Source organism: Colias croceus, chromosome 10 (assembly GCF_905220415.1).
Source record: "Colias croceus chromosome 10, ilColCroc2.1".
NCBI lineage: Eukaryota > Metazoa > Arthropoda > Insecta > Lepidoptera > Pieridae > Colias > Colias croceus.
Genome location: NC_059546.1, coordinates 6,753,331 through 6,777,411, shown reverse-complemented (window position 1 = coordinate 6,777,411; position 24,081 = coordinate 6,753,331). Strand labels below are relative to the sequence as shown.

Sequence of the window (24,081 nt, the reverse complement as noted above, 5' to 3'; positions counted from 1 at the left end):
GTCTTTCGCTGTGAATTGACGACATAATATTGTTTAAGTATCATGTATTTTATTTATATTTTTAGTATGTTTGCATAATATGTCTGTATAATGTTTTGATAGGTTTAGACAAATTAGTTTCATCTTTTTGCTTGCATACTTTGTTTAAGACTTATTGTTTCGTGTTATTCGCAAACCAAAAGATGTGAAATATGTACCTACGTTTAATATATTTTATTATTATTTATTTAAAATTTATAACGTGGTTACATCTTTTGGTGTGAATAATAAAATTTATTACATGTACGTTCTATCAAGATCAGTGTCGTTTTAACTAATGAAAAGTTAATTAATTAATTGTATTTAAAACTCTATGCAACGCATATAGAGCTTTTAATTAATCTCATTTACTGAAATGGGATTAAATGAAATTTGACTTTTAACAAAAAAGAGAGTACTTGCTGCTAAATTGGAGGGGTGTTGCCATGGTTACCATTGACATTATGCAAAGTTTAAGGTGTCCTATTATTTTAGTATAATAAGAACTCAGAATACATTATGCTAATAATGTCCATCAGTGCCGACTTTATTATAAAATTAATAACCTTTATTTCTCTTTTTTGTTATACGAATACGTCCTACATACTGTACGGGAATATAAACGTATATTTTATGAAATTAACCTCTAAAGGGCGTAATTATTTCCATGGCATATTATACAGGTCGGGGTTAAAGTTCGGGAAAATCCAGGCTCATTGTTAAAGTTTGTTCCGCTCAAAACCACGCATCGTAGAACGAGGGTCGGCCGGGTTAAATTATGAGCAGAGGTAATTTTACATTTTATTTTTTTCTCGAATGTTCCAACCGCAGAACCTTTAGCCTTTGCTTAATTTGTTAAAACGAAAGCCACTAATTGGACGCATTTTTTGCTCGATGAAATTATGTAATTAAGTTAATTTACATAATTGGTGCGATCAATATTTTGCTGTAAAGGGAAAACTTTGGTTTAGCTATAACGATTTCCTGTATATCACACTTCATTTTTAAAAACATATACTTAGGTGATAAGATAATTTTATAATAATTATTTATAAATTCTTCTGTATTGTAATTTAAACTATCTTAAACATATATTTTCCTTTAAACGAGAACATGTAAAGTAATCTGTCGAAATAAATAATATTGTGAAAAAGTGCGGGAAAAGCTTAATTGGACCCTCATTTGGAAAAGATTTATTTGTGAAGTTATTATTTTTTACGATGGCTCTCATAAATTTCTGGCTCATATACGGTCTACTTTCAATAAAACAGGAGTTTAAAGGGGATTAAATAAGTATTTTCTAGAAGCCAGAGAATGTATAAAAACTAAATTAAAAACATTACATTACACATATTTTATCCAAACCAGCGAAAATACGGTTCCCTTTTACTAAATAAAATAAATTCTTATAAAGTACCAGGAGAGCAAAACCACGAGAAGATTAACGATGCTATTGGAAATGCAGTCAGTGCAATAATGTGTTCGATCCGTGAGCGTTTAACTCGAGTACCATCCAATGAACGCCGAGATTCCCCTGAAAGCCAGTCATTTCATTAGCATAATCCAATTGTGATTTCTAATTCTATTTTAGATATTTTTAAAGGTTTTCTCTCTAACGGCTAATACAGGTATTCAGTTAGCTTACGGTTCGAAAGTGGTTTTAGTCCTCCTTTTTAAATTCAATTGAATTGTATCTCAGCTATTTATACTATTCCTGTTGGGGCTTATTTCTTAACAGTATCTACTATTCGACCTACTTTCCTTTACGATTCAATCAGGCGATGTTTCGAAATGAAAATCATAAATTTTCGAAATTTCCCCAGTGCACTTCGTATAAATATTTAAATGTTTTCAGAAACGTTTCGGTGTTACATTCTACAAATGCCACTGACTGAATTTATAAGTCACGATTTTCATCAGTCTAAGTATATCGATGTCTTTGTTTCCGATGCGGTAGTATGCTAATGCTGGGTCCTACTTTCACATTTGTGAAACAGTTCATTATAATTGCAAAACTCCTTAATCGTCCTCTTTAATAGCTCTATTATTCTTACGTGATATTTGGATTTGCACACACTACCGATTGCATTGAAACTATTTGAATTGTTAGAGACGCTTTGCATTTTGAATCGTATCGCGTAGGACGTAGGTAGGTTGTAGGATATTTTCAATTTTCTATATTTTTGTGTGTTACTAGGTGTAGTTATTTCTAAAACTTTATGATCTGTTAAGAAATTACAAAGTCGATTTTTCATTAAAATGTTCTATTGTCTTAAATCCTGGAGTTCTGGTAATTGAGTCTATTATAATATTTTTCCGTTAATTAATTGTTTTACTTTGAATTTTACCCACGATCAGGCGGACTCAGCTGGCTCGTAAAATAGATAAAATATTTTTTAATCTCTTCTTCTTCTTGTTTGAGGGAAATCCCGAAAATTATTAGATTAAATGGTAGGTAGATAAATTTTCAGTAACATTGTAGCACACATATCGTCATAACAGTATTTTTATCAGGCGACCGTGGAAAACTTGTACCTACAAGTCCGAAGTGACTTCGTAAAATAAAACGGGAAAGTTTAAATAGGAAAAAGTGAGTGCAGCGTGGAGATAGTGAAAAAAGAAGCGGGCAATTTAAACTTTTACAAGACATTGAAGTGGGCGACCGCGTTTTAGAAGTTGCGACAGGAAATTACATGACAAAGCAAAATTCGGGGACCTTCAGGAACTCTAAATGAAACGCGGTAATAAAAATGAATGTTCGACGGCTGGGGATTAAAAACTGATCTGAATCGTGAGGTTTAACGTAAACAAAACGTCGATATGCATAGCGTGTGAGGCGTGAGCACAAACAATGCTGCATTTTAATTTTCTACTTGCATCTCTAACAATGGGACCGTAATAGGTCCATAGATGAGACGAACCCCATCGCTTTGTTCGTTCGCTGGCGACTAAACAATACCTGCGCCACGAACTTGCATTATCACTAAACTAATGGGTTTTGTCTGTACCTCCTCTCGGCTAAAATGAAAAGTTCTACGCTTGATGAATGTTTTCCCACGATATATACGGCTCATGTTAATTGCACATTGTATCGGTAATATTTTGTTTTAAACACGTAATGTGGCCGCGGTCCCGGCGAGGCCGCGATCATTAGTCAGGTTTAAAGATCATTACAACTCTATATATCAATGTTTAAGCCGTAGTTGGTTTACGTTTGCTGTATACAGGCTATTAAATGAAAGGGAACTTGTACTGATTGAATCAAATATATTTTGGTTGTTTCGAATAAAGTTATAATGATTTAACCAAAATTATGCGATTTGAAATTAAGTAAAAGTTGTTTATTAGTACTAATTTTCCTGTTATCATAATAAAGACCGCTTTTACGTAAGAAAATAAGTATTAAACTTTAGAAGTTCCTGATTGGTTCCCGATTTTAGCTCCGCATCCTTAGAGCTTAATAGCAAAAAACTTATCTAGCACAGCGAAATGTCCTACTAAGTTGAAAAGAAAATCGATCAGTGTAACGGAAAACCCACAAGGAGACATGAGAATGAACACAGATATTTAAATTTGAGACTTGCATTAAAGTTATATAATCTGTCGCACAAATTAAACTTTCTCCACATAATCGTGTATATCGAGACGAAATAAATCAGCTGATATGTTTCTCAGTAACACAATATAACACAAGCTATCAGGCACGTAAATCCTCGAGTCGATAGCTTAACTAAGTGGGACTTGTTTATCGGTTGCTTTTAAGCTAAGTGACGTGTTATCGCTCTGATTAGCTCCAACTTTCACACATTTTGATTGCGCAATTACTTGCATGTGTCCTGCGCATTATCTTGGCTCGTGGAATGTGAATTTTTACGTAGAAAAAGGTCATTGTTTTACATTGAGATAGTACTCAATCTATCTCAATGTTGTTTAGTTACTTTTATTTAAAATTTTCAGATAAAGCTTTGCGGAGCTTTTACGTGCGTTACATTATAGTGTAATATTTACTTTTTGATAAGGTTTGAGTTGTGAATATATAAACGAATATCGGAATAAAAAAGTAATAGAAAAGGAGAGTCTCAATTCAATTGGATGGGCATGCAGGGACCAACCAAAAAGGGAAAAAATATGACATTCATATAGTTATACACTGTATACTTTTTAGCGGGTATTTTTATTATGATTTACTTTGTAGGATGATAATAAGTGGAATTAAAAGTGAAAACGACGAAATAATAATTGAATTAATGCACCGTACATTATACATTAATTATTTAATTTTAGCTGAATAGGCTATCGAATGAAATAAAATAACATAAAATACGTAGATTTTTAAACAGACGTACCTACATTTAAAATAGCGATACTTTTGCGTTGCAATTCATACCAAAACCATAGAACATAAAGCGAAGCCTTGTATGAATACCAGTTACTATCTACATTCTATAGCATTTTACACACAACGTGGATTGCAATTTGTAAATTATTATTTTTATACAAAACCGGAATTATAATTTTGCAATTTATTTTTATGTTTTGAAAGCAAAAATTAATATTGCATCTACTCTTTAGTTTCCATTATTTAGCGCATTGAGATATGAATTTTTTAGAAATCAATATTTGAAATGTGTTTAATACCTGCAAGCTGAGGATAAAGATGATCTCGGCGTTTAAAAACAGCCCTATAATAATATTTTTATACATGTTACGAAACCCCTGGGAGTTGCTTAGCTCAAGTTAACGACACCATGTGTGTTGTTCATTCGTACCACGCTCTCAAAATGCTGTTCGTCATTCCTGGGAGCCTATTCTGTAACTTTTCGTTACGTATTTTAAATTAATTTGATAAAATGAACGCTAAACTAATTACTATTATAAGATTTTCAAAAAATCTTTGCGGAGCTTTTATATGTGTTACATTATAATTTTATATGTTTTAATAAAATTTGAGTTGTGAATAAATAAATGGATTTGTGTACCAACTTATAATATTCTGAAAAACAAGTAATAGAAAATGAGAGTCACAATTTACCTAATATGATTGGTATTCAGGGACCAACCTAAGAGGGAAAAAAATATGGCGTGCATATATATATGTTTAAAATATATCTATCTGAACCAATTTCATATGTTTGTAACTTAAGTCTTGAGTCTGGAGTTTTTCCGAGGACTTTAAAAAAAGCAGTTGTGGTACCCATTTATAAAGGTGGATTAAAATCTGAACCAACTAACTACAGGCCAATATCTCTTTTAAGTGTACTGTCGAAGATCCTTGAAAAGCTTTTTAATAATAGATTAATCACATATTTGGAAAGAAAATCACTCCTAAACGACAATCAATTCGGATTTCGCAAGGGCCGTTCAACCGAGGATGCAATCCTGCATCTTACATCACTAATCACATCCTATGTGGATAATGGTTACAAGTGTCTCAGTGTATTCCTTGATTTGCGTAAGGCTTTTGACACGGTGTCGGTCCCTATTTTAATTTCAAGGCTTGAAAACCTTGGTATAAGAGGTGTAGCTATTGACTGGCTGCAAGACTATCTGACTAATAGAGAGCAAGTGGTGCGCCTTGATAATTTAACGAGCAGCAAAGCAGCCTGCACATACGGTGTTCCACAGGGGAGCACACTGGGACCTACGTTGTTTTTAGCGTACATAAACGAGTTATGTAGTCTCCCTTTACATTCTGCAAACACAATCATGTACGCTGATGATACAGTAGTTATCTTCCACGCCAAATCGTGGAGTGATTTGAAATTGATAACTGAAAAAGAGATGTGCAAAATCACTGCTTGGTTGGAAGATAGCCTGTTGTCAATAAATGTTGAAAAAACTAACTTCATCTGTTTTGGTAAAAGAATTTCTTCCATGCCTGGTAATCAATACAAAATTACTCTCCATTCATTCCCCTGCAATAGGACATTAACATCAACTCTTCAGAATACTATTTGCACATGTGAAGGAATTAAAAGAACCAATGAAACAAGATATCTAGGTGTTATAGTGGATGACAAATTAAGATGGGAACAACATATAAATAGCACAGTAAAAAGAATCAGAAGACTCATATTCGTGTTCAAAAATCTCCGATCTATTGCCAACACTACTCTGCTAATCCAGGTATACAATGCTCTTTGTCACTGTATACTAACTTATTGTATATCTGTCTGGGGAGGAGCCTGCAAAACTTTAATGTTACCTGTAGAAAGGGCACAAAGGGCTGTTCTTAAGGTTATGTTCTACCTTAATTATAAACATCCTACAACTGATATATACATCAAATCAAATGTTCTTAGTGTTCGAAAATCTTATATTTACCAGTGCATCCGCAGAAAACATCGCATGATAGATCTTTCTAATACAGAGGTAAAAAGACTCAATCGGCTACCTATCCCCTCAACCTCATCCAAATTCGCTCAACATCAATATGAATTCTTAGCAACAAAATTGTATAATTTGTTAAATAGTAAATACAACGTTAGGGTTATAAATCATAATAAAATTAAACGAGTTGTGAAAGATTGGCTAAAAGATATGGATTACGAAGAAACAGAAAAATTAATGATGGTAAATCACTAGGACGTATTCACCCACCCGCCCACATGTCATACGTACTAACTTACTCACATGCTCTGCACAAACACACACATGCACAAACACATACACACACGCAAACACACACACACACACACACACACACACACACACACACACACATATGCGAACAGATACAAGCACACAATATTTATAACGGGAATGACTTCTTAAAATTGAAATATTAACTTCAGTTTGTCCTTTTTTTTGTATAAACAAAGGTATATATATATTTGTTTTTCCTTTTATCTATTTTTACTGTTTAAACATAAAACTGTGAGTTTGCAGAAACATATATAATATAGATATAAAGACTGGGAAGAAACTGGCCTTCGAAACACAGTTTACCACTAGTTCGAAGGTCAGGGTCTGAACATAATGCTGTACCTGTTTCTTGAAAAATAAATTTTTTTATTATTTATTATTATTATTATAATATATACACTGTTTACTTTTTAACGCTTATTTTTTATTGTTTCAGCATTATAAATAGTATCGAATGACTTTTAAAATAGGCCCCTTCGCGGAGTAATATCGTAAAACTGTCTGTGCGTCATCGAAGGCGTGTCAAGGAAGTTTTATGGTGCGACTGAAGATCAGGGCGTCTGGTACTTAACATTCATTACCAAAACTCGCTGACAAACGTTATTTTTAGCTTCCCTGTACAAGATTGTCCAAAACAATTCTTTTAGGCTACGAAGATTAGCAAGCTGTTGCAAACCAACAGCTTTATTGCAATAACAAGTTGTTTTAACGGATTCTTGAAGGTGGGATTTTATTTCTTGTTCAGATCAGTTAAATTCGAAATGCAAATGTTAGTGGCATGGATTTAAACTTCACTTCAAGTTCATTTAACTGTACAATTATACGTATTATGTAATATGTATTTAGGTGAGTAGTATAAACTAGACATAAACTTCAATTGCAAAATCAAATAGGTAAATGTTATTTCTTGCAATTGTTAATTATAAACAGTACAGTCCAAGTATTTTGGTAATAGTTAACTAACTAATGAAATAAATTTAATTCTCTAGTACTATTGGGTCTACAAATCTTGTTCAAAGTTGTACAACTGTATTAAAGTTTGTTTTTAGACCACAGTCAACGCAACAATCTATTTCGACAAATTTATTACGTTCATTAAATTAAAAACTGATAACATTTATCGTGCCTATTAACACAGAAACCTTTTGTTGTTTATGGCAATAAAAGTATATTCACTGATATTATATATTAATGAATTCTTAGATGTTATCACCGCATATTGAATAAACAGTGGTTCATTGAAAAATTAACTAACGAACAATAAATCACTTAGTTTCTGCTTCCTAAATTACTTTACTTATCGGGAATAAACTAAAAAACTGAGGGCAACGGCCACCGATAACTATAATAAATCATTCCGTAATTATTTTTTACTCTCACATAAAAACGTATAGGGAACTCAATTATGTAACATGAATTACCATGTTTTGTTTTAACGAATATTATTAGTTACAAAGTAATTACTTACTTTAATATCAAAACTAAGTTCTTGCTTGATTGATATAAAATTTTAAATATTCATCCTCATCATATTATAAAAATAGATAAATTTGAGAAAATTTTTAAAACCGCGTAGAGCTTAGTTCATGATAATATACAACTAATGAAGCAATACAATTTATTTAAAACATAAAATACCTATGATAAGTATTGCGTACACTATAAATATAGCATAGTATCAATAAATCACGAACGTATACAATTACGTGAACTTTCTAGAAACACTTTTAAAACAGATAACACTCAAGATGAAAGATAGCAATGTAATTAAACAGTTGAGAGCTATAATTATCTATTTCAGGCGCCCCGCGTAGGCCGTTTCAAGATATCACCTAATTACAATTGCAAATGTTAAGAAAAGATTTATAAGTAAGCCACTAAGTGCCCTAGATCAATTGGAGACATAAAATGTGTCTTGAATCTGGTAATTAAGGTAAAATTTACAGTCGACAGAGATAACTCGTAATAGTATCGCGTTGGAATTATTTGTCTCTTGCGAACTATATTTAATAGGATAGTTGGATAAGATAATAAATTGTTATTTGTAACTTCTGTGGTAAAACTTTAAAATATGCAGTGAAGGTGCGTTGAGAGAATTATAGCTATCGTTTTTCACAACAATCTGTAATCTTTTGATTTGCTTACCTTTCTAAAGCGTACAAAAAAATGTTTTTGGAGATTTCGTACCAAATATTATGATTGATTACGAACATAATACTCGAACTAAGCAAGGAAAGGGGAGCTGTTTCCTAAGTTTTAAAATTTAAACCAAGTTTAAAAGACGCAACAATATTGCACAACATAATATTATATTATTTAACTGACTCTTACCGTTAAACTGTTAGACAAAAGATAGATCAATCGTAACTAAACTAGCCTTAATACATGGCAGTAAGCGACATATGTCACTGATAAGCATTCCCAATAATTATTTATGTGTGCTGGTATTTGTTTAATTTGTTTTGCCTTGCTTATTCTTTAATGAATCCGTGTAGAATATATAAACCTTACAAAAGCAATTTATCTTAAATAATATATTTATAATTTCATCAAAATAATATGAAAACAACATTTCAATTGTAGCTTAACAATGACACATATAGAGCTTGAAAGGTTTCGTGAAGATGCAAATTTGAAATTTTTTACAAATAATTCACAATTGAAATAATTCAGAGAGAAATATCAAGCTTTATTCTACATCAACAAAGTAAATACAAATTAACTAAAGGCCCATACCGCTTGCATGTTTCCCAAGTACCGCAAAAAATATTATACAGCGCATTTAAAAATGCACGTGAGTCTTGATATAATGCAGTAAGGATATTACTTCTAAACTTGGTTTGTTTTAGATCTCTATCGGTATTTCGCGTGGCTAACCCTCGGTTACAAGTAATTGGATTTAGATTGGATCAAATTAGAAAATTTTCTTCGTAGTTTTTGTTACGAAGGAAATGACTTTTTAATGGAACGTATCTAAAATCAATTTTCGATGGAATTAACGAAGTTTTCGTACAGGCAACAAAATTGCTGTTATTTTGGTTTGATTTCAACAAATGAACATTAATTTGTTTATCATTACCGTTAATGCTGGTGCATAAATATTCAAATTTTGTTCCTTTACCTGGATATTATCCAGGGAATTAAGGAAATTGTGACAAAATATTACAAAGGCTTATCTTAAAAAAGGGCTCTAACAAAGCTTTTAAGGTTAATGTGCTAATTAAACGAAACGAATTAAATTAAACTCCTTCCATGATATTCGTGATTTTGTAACATTTCAATGGAATGAGGTGTTTCCTGAATACATTTAGTTCAAGTAAAAAACGTAATAGCGTAAATTCCGCCACGCATATAAAGTTATTTTATTATTATTTTTAGGGAAGCTTATCTCAATAGTTTAAACATTTCTATACGCTCTATTTCTGAGTATGTTTCATGTAAAAATAAAATAACGTTGGAACATCTTGTTTAGTTGAAAAATCTTAGAAGATTTAGCTAAACCTATTCTGTTTCCTCACTTATATTTTTCACTGTCAGACGGAGCAACATCTCGGAGAATTTTTCAGCAGAATGAACTTGAACCAAGATCAGATAAGGAGGATTTCATATATTGCTTGGTTTTATCATGTTTAAGTGAGCTAAACAAATAGAAATTTTAGCTTGTATCTGTTCTTTCATTGAAGCAATTTATGAGCAAGCTATGCAAAAAAATAAACACTACATTTTTTAAATTAATATCTTCGACAACTAAACTACTAGTAAATAAATAAGGTCCTGATGAAAAAATTAAAATTTGTGAAATTTGGAATGTTTCAGATGGATAAAGAAATCATATTATTTTTAATACATTATTTGAACACAAAAGCAAAGCTCTCCAAAATTTCATCTTTTAAAACCGACTCCATAATGTGAAGGCAGAACGTTATTGTAGCCGTTCATAATTATTTTGATAAGAGAAGTTATTTCTGGGCAAGATATTTCTCATCGGATCGATCCCCACATGGGGTAAACATTATGTAAGATAAATATTTGTTCCGGTCGGACGTTGTTTCATTTCTGCCCCTAACACTTAACAAGAATCATCGGACTGACTATCAAATTTACGATGCATATCATGTGCCTCCATGTTATTTTACTCGTGGAGCATAGTTTTATTTTTAACCGATTTCAGAAAGGCGATTCTATGTTCCAATGTATTTTCGAATCTACCTAAATACATATTGTAATAGGTACGTTACAATATGTACTTTACAATATAAGAAGTTAAATTTAATATTTTTAGGTTGAAATAAATATGGAAAAGTTTTATAACTTTAATTCGTTATTATGTTTATTTATTGTTACAAAGGTACCTAATAGATGCAGTAATTGAGACAATAAAGAATATTTACTTCTGTACAATTTTGGTTTACGTTCGTTTCTCTATCTACAGCAACGATTAAAAATAGAATGAAAAACAACAGCTAAATATTTATTACTGATAGTGCATACTGGCCTTTACTCGGTGTGCAATACATACATAGCGTATATGTTTTATTTATTCGTCTGCGTCTGGAAGTGGTTGCATTAGTGCCGAATTCTCACTTCACTGAAACTGGACAGCTTAACTGCGGCTAAAATATAGTTTCATGCTTTGGATATTAGATGTGAAGCTTTTACGGTTCGAGATCTGTAAATTGCTAGGTAAATAATAAATTATGCGAATATATTCTGTTGTACATTTGTGTGAATTGCTGTAGATATAAATATATATTTAGGATATGTATGCTTATATTTTGAACTCTCTAAAATTCGAAATATACAGTAATGTATAAAATGTCTGGTGATTAATTTCTAAGGAGGTTAAAACTGCCCATTGATAAGTTTGGACTGTAGGTACCTATAATTTTTATTAGTATTAAATAATTATATGCACTAATATTAGTCAAATTGAAAACATTGCAATGGATTTCAACTACAAGAAAAATATACTAACTTTATTTTAGTTTACCCTTATTCTTAAGCAAAGGAAGCTCCAATGTTCGCTAAAGAACTCCATTTAAAGTTAAACTTCTACTTTGAAAATCTGAGCAGATATTGAAATAGAACTCTTTGAAAAACTTCCAATATTTTCCCAACTTTGAAAGTTTTAAAAGGAAGTGTTTCAATCCAATTACAAGTTAATTGACGTATTCACATGAATGTGAACAAAATATTGATATATTTTATGATAGTGTTAACTTTTATACAGTTGTGTATGAGTGGGTTATTGTTAATGCCTAATGGTGTGTTTCGTGCTTTCTAATTTAATGACGTTGTTATAATATTCTAAATATTGTTTAATTAAATAAGTATACATACCAAATAGAAATCGCATTTTAAAATATAATCTGCTCTACAAACTCCAGACTTATCCATACTTAATATTATAAATTCGAAAGTAACTCTGTCTGTCTGTCTGTTACTCAATCACGCCTTGACTACTGAACCAATTTGCATGAAATTTGGTAGAGATATTTTGATACCCGAGAAAGGACATAGGCTACTATTTACCCCGGGACATAGGAAAGCTTTTATCCCGGAAATCCCACGGGAACGAGAACTATGCGGGTTTTTCTTTGACTGCGCGGGCGAAGCCGCGGGTGGAAAGCTAGTACTTTATATATGACGGAAGAAGAGGCCCAAGGCCATTTTTAAAAAGAGTGACGTCAGCAATTCTGACGTCACCATCATCAGGGCAGGCGCTCATACTCGAAGTGGAACGCCTGTAGGTATTTTTACTGCCCTTTTATTCCACGTCGTAATTACAGAGAGAGCTCCGAACGCTCCAACGGCCGGCGCGTGAATGTGCTCTGTGCCGTCGGACGCTCGTATTTAAATTAAACCATGACTCACAAGAATTAGTTTGAGAGTGTTGCCACTCTAATTTTTGCAATGAATTTTTATCATTTTTAACAAACATTAATTATTTCGTTAATTTAACCACTTATTTAAAAAGATTTAAGTAAACTTTAGCTAGTTATAATTATTTAGTAGTTTGACGGTAGTCGTTTATTGTCGTTGCGCCGACACGGCCATACTGACAGGCGGTGCGCGCTCTGCACCAGCCTCGTTGTAAAAGTCTGTAACAATGTCAAGTTATAATCTTGGCATGTTTTTTGTCGGTTCTCGGAGAGTCTCGAAGGTTCTCGTAGATTTCTCGGAGGTTCTCGTAGATTTCTCGGAGGTTGGTTCTCATAGATTTCTCGGAGGGTCTCGTAGATTCTCGGAGGTTCTCGAAGGTTCTCGTAGATTCTCGGAGGTTCTCGAAGGTTCTCGTAGATTTTAACTGTTTTATTAAGAAATCAGTTTTTTGTACTCACATTATTTAATCTAAGAAGCTAATCATGTTCTGACATGAAATAATGACAACTATTCATCCACAAAATACTAAACCAAAGTTACGTCTAACACGGCCATATTGACAATCGTACGTCCTCGTACGCCTTTTCTCGTATTACAATACTACGGTAGTTCATCTCGGGATTTCAAAAACACACTGCCTCGGCCACACTGACCTTACATAACACTAAACACTCCACATGACAGAAGCAGTCCGTTCGCGTATCATGCGACCAACACCTACTCATTTGTGACATAGGCAGATTCTCGTAGATTTCTCGGAGGTTCTCGTAGATTTCTCGGAGGTTCTCGTAGATTTATGCTTATCACAAAGAGAGGCGCAGATAGCACGCACAATTCCTTCGATGAACCACACTCCCGTTACAATAATCCACGTAACAAACTTTTACTTTACACAACGCACGAGAAAAACACAAACGCCAGTATGCCGTTACAAAACTACGTAAACGTTTAAAATTTAAAAAGAGTGAGCTTGAATTCTATCCCACTTCTAATGACGTGGAACTCGAAGTGGAACGCCTGTAGGTATTTTTACTGCCCTTTTATTCCACGTCGTAATTACAGAGAGAGCTCCGAACGCTCCAACGGCCGGCGCGTGAATGTGCTCTGTGCCGTCGGACGCTCGTATTTAAATTAAACCATGACTCACAAGAATTAGTTTGAGAGTGTTGCCACTCTAATTTTTGCAATGAATTTTTATCATTTTTAACAAACATTAATTATTTAGTTAATTTAACCACTTATTTAAAAAGATTTAAGTAAACTTTAGCTAGTTATAATTATTTAGTAGTTTGACGGTAGTCGTTTATTGTCGTTGCGCCGACATATACATATTTAAAAAATAAAATTTAATATTATTTTCTTCAGTAATTAATATTTACAGTCTACTACATCCATTTGTGGTAATGAAATTTATCAGTGAAATCAAATAACTAAAAGTGCAGTTAATTAAAACAAACTATCAATTAGCGTTAATATTGTGGAAATGTAATGAGTATTAAATTAGTTAGTAGTTGGTAATTCGATGGCTTTTTGATCCTTTGCTATAATGTGAGCAGCGACTGGCGCCCTGCTGGACTATACAAAGATATAAATGATGCAGTATTTTTTTATCCATAAAAATGTTACGTACAAGTCTTTTAATAAAAATGTTTTTGCACCAATTTTCAATTCGTAGAAAGGAATGGGCCCAGTATTTATGATAATATCTTAAGGTTAATTATTGAAAATAAATCACTTGTCAGTTTTTACGGACGTGTATTGCGTATTGCGCTACATACATAGTCATCATACAAAATCTTGCAGGTGGGTTACTTTCAAACAAATCTTCTCTATATAAAAATGAATTCCTATTTCCCTTGGTGCATGGCATCACGCGTGAACGGGTGGACCGATTTTGATAATTCTTTATTTATAATGTTCCTTGAAGTACGAGGATAGTTGTTATGGAGAGAAAACGCAAACATGTACCACGGGCGAAGCCGGGGCGGACTGCAAGTAAATTATAAAATCGTGTGAAATAGACGTGAAAGGCCAATCTTCATCAGCAAAAAAGCAGGTTTCAAAATAACAATTCAGACGTTTGTGATTAAAAAAGCTAATGTACTTTACAGCGCAAGCGAAAAAAACATATCAGATCCAGTAATTTATATATCAATCTATACATCTCCGGCGGCCAGGCCGCAAGCTTAAACTAATTAGGCCCCCCTGTTCTGTCAATGTTGTCTGCACGCGGCCTGGTTTAATGTGTGTCTCCATTAGTTCACCCTCGGTTTGAACACCCTGTGTACACTGTACACTGACAATTCGCTAAAATTGATTTGTATGTTTGCACTGGGGACTTCGTTGTGGCTAAGATGATTAGCGGCAGAATAAATTTGTTACGGTTGCACTTTTATTTCTTTTTCTTGATAAAGCAATGTTTTTTCGATAAGTCAGTTAAATATACCTACATAGAGCGTACATTAAAATTCCCATTATATTAGACTAAAATAAATTATGTAGATATGTTGTGTATTTGTAGGGTAGTAAAAAGACAAGCCAGGCGTAATTTGGAACAGTTTTATTGAACTTCAAAAATACAATAGTTTTACTTTGTTTATTGTGTTAAGGTTCAAATTAGCTCAGCAGAGGGATATTGAAGAAAAATACGTGTATTCACTTTGACTGTTTATTTCATACTGGATTTACATTCATCGCATCGAATCTATCAATACATTTAGATCATTAAGTAAAGTCAATACACAAAAAAAATTCAATTAATGTAAAATTCTCCCGAACATACCGGCGGCCAAAAACAATAGTTTTTTATACAGTAGTAAAATCAACATGAACTCATCTAATAACATTCAAATAAATTTATACAACAACTGTAAATAAGTAACATATTAGTGGACTGTAAATTTGTAAATAACAATCGTGTATAAATGTAAATCAAATAAACTAAAAATCTTTAGGCAACGCTATCAATTTGTATAATGGCCGTTTAAACTCATGATTACCCTGGCACTGTACTGTCACCACACGGACATGGTTGTCTGCCCCGGGATGTAGATCCTTCACTCGTCCCATTAGCCATCTAGTGGGAGGCATATTATCCTCTAATAATAATAATTAATAATAATTATAATCACCATATCTCCGATTTGAGGTGATGGTACGCTGACCTGCCACTTGTAGCGTTGTTGTAGTGTATTCAGATATTCGAGTTGCCACCGGCGCCAAAAATCCTGTGTCATCCTCTGTACGAGTTGCCATCTAGACAACGCACCAATCTTCATATTATCATAGCTAGCGTCGGGTACACCAATCAAAGTTTCGCCCACCAAGAAATGACCAGGCGTAAGGGGTGTCTCCATATCATCATCGGTTTGACATAACGGGCGAGAATTCAAACAAGCTTCAACCTGGGCCAAGAGAGTACACATTTCTTCATACGTCAAGGTGCTGTTCTTACTAACTCTATTTATGTGCCTCTTTGCGGATTGAACGCCTGCTTCCCACAGACCTCCGTATGATGGCATTCTTGGCGGAATAAAATGCCACGTTGTTCCGTCGTTTTCTAAGACTTCGGCTATTTCATTAGAAATATTACTCTTACCCGTACTAAATAAATCTTTAATCTCTTTAGCTGCGGCTACAAAGTTAGTTCCATTGTCGCTCCAAAGGTGAGCACAGTGGCCTCTGCGAGCGACAAATCTTCTAAACGCAGCTATAAACGCTTGGGAAGTTAGATCTGTCACAGCTTCCAAATGTATAGCGCGTGTCGCCATGCAGACAAACAAACATATATAACTTTTAGTCGCATGGTGACCACGTCCCTTAGATGTTCTTATCCATACGGGACCAGCATAATCGACTCCGCTGTTAATAAACGGTCGATGTCGATTGACTCGCATTGCTGGTAGCTGACCCATGAACTGGCTCTTCACTTTAGCCTTGTCTATAATGCATATCTTACAATTACGAATACATTGCTTTACTGCCGACTTCACTCCAATCACCCAATATTTTGTTCTAATGTAAGTTTACATTAGTTGTATGCCACCATGGAGCGTTTTTGTATGTGCTTCGTTAACTAACAACCTTGTAATGTGTTGATGACTCGGTATTATAATAGGATGTTTAGTTGTATCTGACAGTGATGCATTCTGCAACCGGCCCCCTACTCTCAAAATTCCTCTTTCGTCTATGAATGGAGCTAGTGTTATAAGTGTACTTCTTTTCTTCACTCTTCCTTCTTTCTTTAGCGCTTCTATATCCTTTTCATAAACCAAGTTTTGATAATATCTTATGCATTCTTCTAATATATATTCCATTTCATGTGATGTTAAATAATGATGTGTTTGTGTTGTCCGTTTCTTACCAAATCTACAATATGCGAGAACCCGTTTCATTCTTGACATAGTGGAAAATCTCTCCCAAATTGGCTTTTCTTCTATAATAACATTGCATTTTAGCTTCCTCATTTCTAAATCTATTTTTGGAACATCACATCTCTCAAGTTGAAGGTTTGTTTGTTGTAACCAAACCGGTCCCATCCACCAAATCTCAGAATCTACTAGATCACATGCGTCAATGCCTCTGGTTGCAATATCTGCAGGATTCTCGGCAGATTTGACGTGTCTCCAACATTCATTATCCAAGACTCGTGTTATACCTCCAACCCGATTTGCAACAAAAGTCTTCAAGTGAATCGGTTGACATTGTAACCATGAAAGTACAACCATTGAATCCGTCCAGGCGAATATTCTATGTTTAGGTACTTTGAGTACTTCCACAAGATCCTCAATAAGCTCCGCTAGTAGGGCTGCAGCGCAAAGTTCCAATCTTGGTACTGATATTTGCTTCAATGGTGCAACCTTGGTTCGTGATGCAAGTATAGTTACATGTATTTTGTCATCATGAAAAACTCTCAGATATGTTACAGCAGCATAAGCTTGAGCAGATGCATCTGCAAAACCGTGCAATTCAACTTTGTCATTATCAAGTGTAGTTTTTAACCAGCGTGGTATCTTGAGGTTTTGCAAATGTGTAAGTTGTTCTCTGTATCTTATCCACTCTTCGCGTAAATCCGGAGTTTGTTGATCGTCCCATCCTAGGCTACATATCCATAATCCTTGTATTAAAATCTTCGCAGTAACAATTACAGGCGAAAGCCACCCAAAAAGATCAAAAAGTCGAGCCACATCAGATAGAATTGTCCTCTTTGTTACAGGAAGCTTCATTTCTGGTAAGTTGACTGATACTTTGAATGCATCATCCTTTCTATCCCATGTTAATCCGAGAATTCTTATTACATCATCTAACTTTATATTTATCTTGTCCCTTGCATCAATATCATTTCTTTGTAAATAGTTCAATACTTCTTCTGAATTACTAGACCATTTCTGCATTTGAAACCCTCCTTTAGCTAATATTTCTGTTATTTCTTTACACATGTTCCTTGTCTTCTCAATATTTTCATTTCCTGTCATGAGGTCATCCATATAGAAAGCCCTTTTAATAACAGCAGTGTCCGTATAATTATGCACCTCATCATCTGCTAATTGTATTAAAGTTCGCACAGCCAAATAAGGAGCTGCTGCTGTACCAAAGGTTACAGTTGTTAGGTCATATTCTTCAATTTGATCATGAGGATTATCTCGCCATAAGATGCGTTGTAAAGGTGTATGTTTAGCAGTCATGTTGATCATTCTATACATCTTAACGATGTCCCCCACAACACATATCTTATGCATTCGCCACGCTATAATTAAACTTCTGAGGTCTGGCTGTAACACAGGTCCAATCATCATACAATCATTTAATGAATAGCCATTAGAACCTTTAGCCGATGCATCAAAGACGACTCGTACCTTCGTCGTTTCTTTGTCATCACGTATTACTGCATGATGCGGCAGATAAATAGCATTATCGTTATTGACATTCTTTACCTGTTTCATGTGACCCATTGCCTTGTATTCATGTATAACCTTTGTATATTCTATTTTCAACTTCTCATCTCTTTCGAATTTCTTTTCTAGTTGTGTAAATCTTCTCAGAGCTTGCTCTTTTGTTTTTCCACATAATTTAATCGTGTCTTCTATACTTTGTTTTAACGGTAAATGTACTTCATATCGTCCTGTTGAATCTCTTCTTGTTGTATTCTTGTAAATCTCCTCACATAGTTCTTCTTCTTTTGTTTGAATCTTCTTCTTTTTGTAGACATCTGTTTCTATTTCCCAGAACCTTCTAAGTAAATCATTATCTTCTTCCACCATCCTGTATACCATCCTGTATAACCATGTAGTGTTATTGTGTTTGTTATCCATAATCTTTTCATCTCTTCGACCTGATATAATCCATCCCAAACGTGTTTTCTGCACCACTAACCCATCTGACAATTTTACCAATCCTTCTTCTATAATTTTGCAATAGACATCCGCTCCCAACAACATGTCAATTCTTCCTGGTGTATGATAGGTAGTAGTTCAGGATACATGGCCCATTTTTGCAAGTGACTACTATCAAGCTAATTTTCCGTTTGTAGCTTTATTTTGATGAGACGCCCAATAATTTCGTGTACGATACTCTCGATTGTGGTAGCTAACAGAGATAACAAGGATAAAAATTTTTGATTTGATGGTTGAGAACCATATTTATTACTAACTGAATTTTTTTTTGTTCAATCTCAAGATAATTACCTAAATTATTCGAAAAAATATTTGTCCTACAAAATCTATGGTTGGTTCAAAGAGTCCCCCTTTCCAAAGTGTATCGACAACGAGGTCATCATAAATGATTACTAACAAGCTGATTTTTTTGTTTTCACTTAGTTACTGTTTATATAATTCAACAGACATATTGTCCTACAAATTGCGTAATAAATATTTGAGAACCATCAAATCAAAAAATTTTATCCTTGTTATCTCTGTTAGCTACCACAATCGAGAGTTTCGTACACGAAATTATTCGGTGTCTCATCAAAATAAAGCTACAAACGGAAAATCAGCTTGATAGTAGTCACTTGCAAAAATGGGCGATGTATCCTGAACTATAGGGTCAGCCAATGGTAACATTTGGAGCTCTGAACAGTTCGTCTTGATGTGTGTTGAGGGCAAACTTGTTGAAATAGTCTTAAGAATGTAAGCCCTGACTTCAATACTATCATCTTCATTTTTCCATCGTGACGAAACTGCGAGATCGACTAGATGTTGTATTTGTATACGATTTCCTTCTCCCACTCCTGAGACTACACCGTTGATTTTGGATTTTGTACAACCCAAAAGTGCCGCTGCTCTCGCAGAAACGAATGTGGCCACTGATCCCTGATCAATTAAAGCACGAAGCATGTGTGTGTAACCGTTCTTCGCTTTGACCATAACTTGTGCTGTCGCTAACAATACTTGTTGATCGGGTTGTTCTCTAGAGAAGTGTGCTGTTGTGATGTTTTGTTCTGGTTGTGGTTGTTCCTCTTCGTCCGTATGTGTCAGTCTAAATTTATGTAAAAGTGAATGATGTTTTCTTCCGCAAACTCGACATGTTTTCCTTTGTTTACATCGGTATACATTATGATTCGGTTGAAGGCAATTGTAACATAAATAATTCTTCTTCACAAACTCTTGTCGCGCATCAACCGTCTGATTCACAAATTCCTTGCAGTTGAATATGTAGTGCTCACCCTTGCAATATGTACATAATACCGGTGAAACATGAACTCGTGGTGTTTGATAAATATCCCGGCGGCCGTCTTCGACTGTGGCGTGATGTGACTTATATGTTGAAGGTTTCTCCCTAGTAGATGTTGTTACTGGCGTGACAAGTTCAAGTGTACGAAACTTAGCTTCAAGAAACTTCTTCAGTTCTGACCATGTAGATAATTCATCACTTCCATCCTTGTGTGTAAGTTCCTCCCAGTCCTTTAACGACTCTGTATCCAACTTCTGCCCCACCAGAAATATAATTATAGGATCCCAAGAATCGGTGTTAATAGTCAAATTATTAAGGCTCTGTATGCACTCTGTTGTTGTATCTAATATCGCTTTAATTTGACTTGCAGACTGGTTCACTACTTTCTTTTGGTTAAATAATCTTTTTAAAATAGAAGTAACAATCATCTTTTTGTTTCCAAAACGGCCCTTTAATGTATCCCACGCTTGTTTATAATTCGACCCGGTAATAGGTATATTTCTTAACAACATCTCGGCTTCACCACAAACACTTGTTTTTAAATAATGTAATTTCTGTACATCCCCTAATGAAGTGTCATGAACGAGCGCTTTAAATAAATCTTGATAAGAGGGCCAGTCTTCATATCTTCCCGAAAAAGTTGGCAATTGTATCCTGGGTAACTTAGAAACCGATTGTTGACCTTCTACGCATGCTATTGACATATTATCACACGGCGGAGTGGATTGATTCGGTTGTTTCAATTTAATTAATAAATCCCGTAAGTCGGCTTCTAAGTTAAGATACAAATCTTCATATAAGTAATATTCTTCGTTCAGGAAGTATGTCAATACTCCCTTCTGTTCCCGTGGCGTACACTTAACAAGACCGTTGTGAGCTTGCTTAAACGATGCCCAATACCCTTCAATTGTCTGCAATCGCGCTGTGATATACCCTTCCGTTAATCGCTGCTTAGGACACTTCTTTAAATTAGTTTGTGTTTTTTGTAAAGTGCTAGCTAAGTCTTCCAATGTGCTTAAATATCCACTTTGTTCCATAGTAGGCGGCGACATTTTTTATATTCGTAAATAGTAAGTAAATCTTCCAATAATCAATCTTCACAAATGTTATAAAAACGTAATTATCCAATTCTAACTTGTTTACAGCAATACCGATGCAAAGAACACCTGCGTTATCTAAGGAATGTGTCGTCTTTTGTCTTCGCTGGTCGAGCTCGCTAATCCCTCCGTTCAATATAATCCGGCATCGATGGTCCATATGTTTATTGTGTTAAGGTTCAAATTAGCTCAGCAGAGGGATATTGAAGAAAAATACGTGTATTCACTTTGACTGTTTATTTCATACTGGATTTACATTCATCGCATCGAATCTATCAATACATTTAGATCATTAAGTAAAGTCAATACACAAAAAAAATTCAATTAATGTAAAATTCTCCCGAACATACTTAATTGTTAAAAGCTATTATTATAACAATAAATACATTAAAAAAGTAATTGTGTCCATGGGCGTAGCTAGCCATGGGCTCAAGGTGGGGCAACAATAAAAAAATAATATGTAACTAGCAACTGTATGTACCCAAAGTCATATCCAGGTCTTCGAACCTCAAATGCCGGTGGCACGGCATGCGAAGGCATTTGCGAAGGCATTTGCGAAGGCATTTGCGAAGGCATTTGCGAAGGTATTTGCGAAGGCATTTGCGAAGGCATTTGCGAGGGCATTTGCGAGGGCATTTGCGAGGGCATTTGCGAGGACATTTGCGAAGGCATTTGCGAACGCGCTTGCGAACGCGCCTGCGAACGCGCCTGCGAACGCGCCTGCGAACGCGCCTGCGAACGCGCCTGCGAACGCGCCTGCGAACGCGCCTGCGAACGCGCCTGCGAACGCGCCTGCGAACGCGCCTGCGAACGCGCCTGCTAACGCGCCTGCGAACGCGCCTGCGAACGCGCCTGCGAACGCGCCTGCGAACGCGCCTGCGATCGCGCCTGCGAACGCGCCTGCGAACGCGCCTGCGAACGCGCCTGCGAACGCGCCTGCGAACGCGCCTGCGAACGCGCCTGCGAACGCGCCTGCGAACGCGCCTGCGAACGCGCCTGCGAACGCGCCTGCGAACGCGCCTGCGAACGCGCCTGCGAACGCGCCTGCGAACGCGCCTGCGAACGCGCCTGCGAACGCGCCTGCGAACGCGCCTCCTAACGCGCCTGCGAACGCGCCTGCGAACGCGCCTGCGATCGCGCCTGCGAACGCGCCTGCGAACGCGCCTGCGAACGCGCCTGCGAACGCGCCTGCGAACGCGCCTGCGAACGCGCCTGCGAACGCGCCTGCGAACGCGCCTCCTAACGCGCCTGCGAACGCGCCTGCGAACGCGCCTGCGATCGCGCCTGCGAACGCGCCTGCGAACGCGCCTGCGAACGCGCCTGCGAACGCGCCTGCGAACGCGCCTGCGAACGCGCCTGCGAACGCGCCTACGAACGCGCCTGCGAACGCGCCTGCGAACGCGCCTGCGAACGCGCCTGCGAACGCGCCTGCGAACGCGCCTGCGAACGCGCCTGCGAACGCGCCTGCGAACGCGCCTGCGAACGCGCCTGCGAACGCGCCTGCGAACGCGCCTGCGAACGCGCCTGCGAACGCGCCTGCGAACGCGCCTGCGAACGCGCCTGCGAACGCGCCTGCGAACGCGCCTGCGAACGCGCCTGCGAACGCGCCTGCGAACGCGCCTGCGAACGCGCCTGCGAACGCGCCTGCGAACGCGCCTCCTAACGCGCCTGCGAACGCGCCTGCGAACGCGCCTGCGATCGCGCCTGCGAACGCGCCTGCGAACGCGCCTGCGAACGCGCCTGCGAACGCGCCTGCGAACGCGCCTGCGAACGCGCCTGCGAACGCGCCTGCGAACGCGCCTCCTAACGCGCCTGCGAACGCGCCTGCGAACGCGCCTGCGATCGCGCCTGCGAACGCGCCTGCGAACGCGCCTGCGAACGCGCCTGCGAACGCGCCTGCGAACGCGCCTGCGAACGCGCCTGCGAACGCGCCTGCGAACGCGCCTGCGAACGCGCCTGCGAACGCGCCTGCGAACGCGCCTGCGAACGCGCCTGCGAACGCGCCTGCGAACGCGCCTGCGAACGCGCCTGCGAACGCGCCTGCGAACGCGCCTGCGAACGCGCCTGCGATAGCGCCTGCGAACGCGCCTGCTAACGCGCCTGCGAACGCACCTGCGAACGCGCCTGCGAACGCGCCTGCGATCGCGCCTGCGAACGCGCCTGCTAACGCGCCTGCGAACGTGCCTGCGAACGCGCCTGCGAACGCGCCTGCGAACGCGCCTGCGAACGCGCCTGCGATCGCGCCTGCGAACGCGTCTGCGAACGCGCCTGCGAACGCGCCTGCGAACGCGCTTGCGAACGCGCTTGCGAACGCATTTGCGATGGCATTTGCGATGGCATCTTCTTTACCTTGAAAACTTTTTTATAACACTCACTTTATTCTGTGTAATATTTTCTGAAAGTTTTTTTTTCTAAGGCCCATATTTTTTTGAGTTTTGTAACTAACTGTACTACACTCATTTTTCTTACAGTTTATCTAACATAGAAGCCTCAGCTATTTTCTTTTTTCGTGTGTAATTCGTTATTCGAATTATTCTTATTCAAAACACTTTATTGTTCACCTACCACATCACGAAATAGATCCAAAATGTGTCCCTATCTTCAGCCGTTTGGTCGCTGGGCGTATGACAATTATTTGTTAATCAGTCATTGTAGAGGTAAATAATACTAATGTTTTGGTCTCATTTTCTGTGTCGACTGTCGACTTTCGAGAATCGAGTGTGAATTTTCTTACGGATATTAAGCTTAGTAGTTAGTACCTGGATAATTC

General features: G+C 37.0%; 1 protein-coding gene across 1 annotated transcript; it reads right to left on the bottom strand.

The window, feature by feature from the left end:
- Positions 1-15,541: 15,541 nt before the first annotated feature.
- Positions 15,542-21,266, bottom strand: LOC123695206. The gene is made up of 4 exons (XM_045640973.1): positions 19,649-21,266; positions 16,910-18,994; positions 15,678-16,486; positions 15,542-15,622 (listed from the first exon to the last, which is right to left on the bottom strand). Exons 1-4 carry the CDS (start codon positions 21,264-21,266, stop codon positions 15,542-15,544), a joined length of 4,593 nt encoding a protein of 1,530 aa, XP_045496929.1.
- Between the last annotated feature and the right edge of the window lie 2,815 nt (positions 21,267-24,081).